The sequence below is a fragment of the Moesziomyces antarcticus genome, assembly GCF_000747765.1.
Source record: "Moesziomyces antarcticus DNA, scaffold: scaffold_v10156, strain JCM 10317, whole genome shotgun sequence".
NCBI classification, from domain to species: Eukaryota; Fungi; Basidiomycota; class Ustilaginomycetes; order Ustilaginales; family Ustilaginaceae; genus Moesziomyces; species Moesziomyces antarcticus.
Genome location: NW_014638854.1, coordinates 1 through 2,293, shown reverse-complemented (window position 1 = coordinate 2,293; position 2,293 = coordinate 1). Strand labels below are relative to the sequence as shown.

General features: G+C 58.6%; 1 protein-coding gene across 1 annotated transcript; it reads left to right on the top strand.

The window, feature by feature from the left end:
* Positions 1-1,148: 1,148 nt before the first annotated feature.
* On the top strand, positions 1,149-2,293 carry PAN0_156d6817 (uncharacterized protein; the record flags this gene model as incomplete). Its single annotated transcript, XM_014797765.1, has 1 exon — positions 1,149-2,293. A coding segment is annotated over one exon (1,145 nt), but the record flags the coding sequence as incomplete, so codon positions are not given.

Sequence of the window (2,293 nt, the reverse complement as noted above, 5' to 3'; positions counted from 1 at the left end):
CCCCCCCCCTTTCCCTTCCCCCTTCTCCATTCACACAAACACTCTCCCTCCCCTTCAAGGGCTTGATTGTGGTCGATAGCACTACAATCTTTTTCGAATTGTATGTGCAATCGTGGCTTGACGTAGCTTGGAGAGGCATGGCAAAGGAAGGAGGGAGGCAGGGAGGGAGGGACGGCCCATTCGCCGGAATTCAATTCCAAGTGCTGCAGGCTTAATTTGTTTGGGTGAATGCAAGATGCCGCGTCTGAGTGGCGCAGTCCCTGTGCCATGCCTGCGGTTCAGAGGGCGCTTGATCGGAGCCTCGTCGTCATCTTTTTTATTGCCGCGGCAATCATGCACCGGCCTCACCTCTCCGTTTCTTTCCCTCTGCCCTTTTTCCAAGCACCTCGCAAAGCGCTCGTCACATGGTTCCGATTGGCCTTTGACCGCCCGGCTTGGTGCGGGGATGCAAAGGTGAACACAGATATCGACGGTCTGATTGGTTGGAAGCAAATTGGTTCCTGAAAAAACCCTTTCTCTTCCACAAAACCCATTGGGTCCACTGCTTATCGTGCTTGTGCCGTTATTGGATGGTCGCGAACAATTGTCTTGGCCGGCCGCCGAATCAAGATAATGCCTGATGACTGGATTCTTTTGCACCGGTTCAACTGCGCCCAATCAGCCTCTTCCCACGTCAGCCACAGTGCACCACTTTGCTACCGGGACAATTGCTCATGCATTGGACGTGGTGAAAGGGCAGCGCGAGGAGGAAGCCACTTGTACGGCGACAAAGGGCGTAAGCGAGGGTGGCTGGATGGATGCGCTCGTGTGCCTGAGACGGATGGCCGCCTTGGTTTTCGGGCTCCGCGGCGCTGCGCTGCCAATCCGTACACTCCGCACCGCCGGCAAGGCCTCCTCACTCTGCGCCGAAAGCCCCGTGCCGCTCTGGTCTTCTAGCCGAACCGTCGCTCGTATCGCAAGACCTCGCTCCAGATACGCCGCATCCGCCGTGATTCGCCCCTCGGTTGCTGACCACCCTCGAGCCCCCCCCCCCTCGCCGGCGGACCTCCCATATATACCTCGACATCCGCATCTCTGCTTTGGGCTCTAACCCCATCGCTCCCCCCCTACGCCTTCTTCAACCTCCCCACCCCAGTACGGCCGCCAACATGGGTGTCAAGGACCTCGTCAACCGCGCCAAGAGCACCGAGATCGAGCGCACGGAGCACACCTCCAACAAGCAGGAGACGCACCAGAGCGATATCCCCGGCCAGGGTGCTCCGGGCCTCGTCCCCGTCCCCGCGCTCTACGAAGCACCCCCTCGCAGCGGTATCTCGATGGAAGAGTACATGTTCTACGCCCAAATCCAGCGTGAGCAGGAGAAGCTGTACGGTGCTGCAGGTGTATCGGTCGAGGCCAACGCTCCTCACGGTGCTGGCTACATCGACCACGCCGGCGAGAAGCACAACTCGTCCGAAAAGGTCAGCGAACACGGCACTGCGGTCGAGGCCGGCCACATCAAGCCTACCGTCAACAACACGGATGCATCCACCTTTGACCAGCTCGAGGGCCTCTCGGACCTCGAGAAGGAGAGCCGTAACGCCCACCGTGCCATCAAGACCGCCTCGTGGGTCGGTGTGTTCTACCTCATCACTACGGATATCCTCGGTCCTTATGGTGCGCCTTACGCCATGTCCCAGAATGGTTGGGTGACGGGTAACGTCATGTACATCGTCATGGGCTTCTGTGCGTGGTGGTGCGGTATTATCCTCTGGAAGCTGTTTATGCAGCTCGATTCGGCCCGTTATCCCGTCAAGACGTACGGCGACATTGGAGAGCGTGTGGTGGGATACCCCATGCGCTGGACCTTCAACGCGCTCCAGACGCTTCAGCTTATCATCAACGTCGGTCTCATCTGCCTTACCAACGGCCAGGCTCTCAGCCAGGTCATCAGAGGCGCGCCCGGAAACGCCAATCTCTGCTTCTCGGTTTGTGTCGTCATCTTCGCGCTTATCGGCATGGCCTTTGCGCAGGTGCAGACCTTCCGCGGTCTCGGTTTCGCTGCCACCACCGCGGTCTACCAAAACATCGTCATCGTCATCGTTTCCATGGCCGCCATCATCAAGTACGGTCCCTACATCGCCGGTGCCCAGGCTTCTTACGGTACCGACTACCCGTACAACAACCAGCCCGTCATGACCTCTGCGTTTGTCTCGTACGACATTACGCAAAAGGTCAACGGTTTGATGAATATGGTGTTCGCTTATGGTGGCGCCATGATCTTCCCAGAGCTCATGGCCGAGATGCGCCGTCC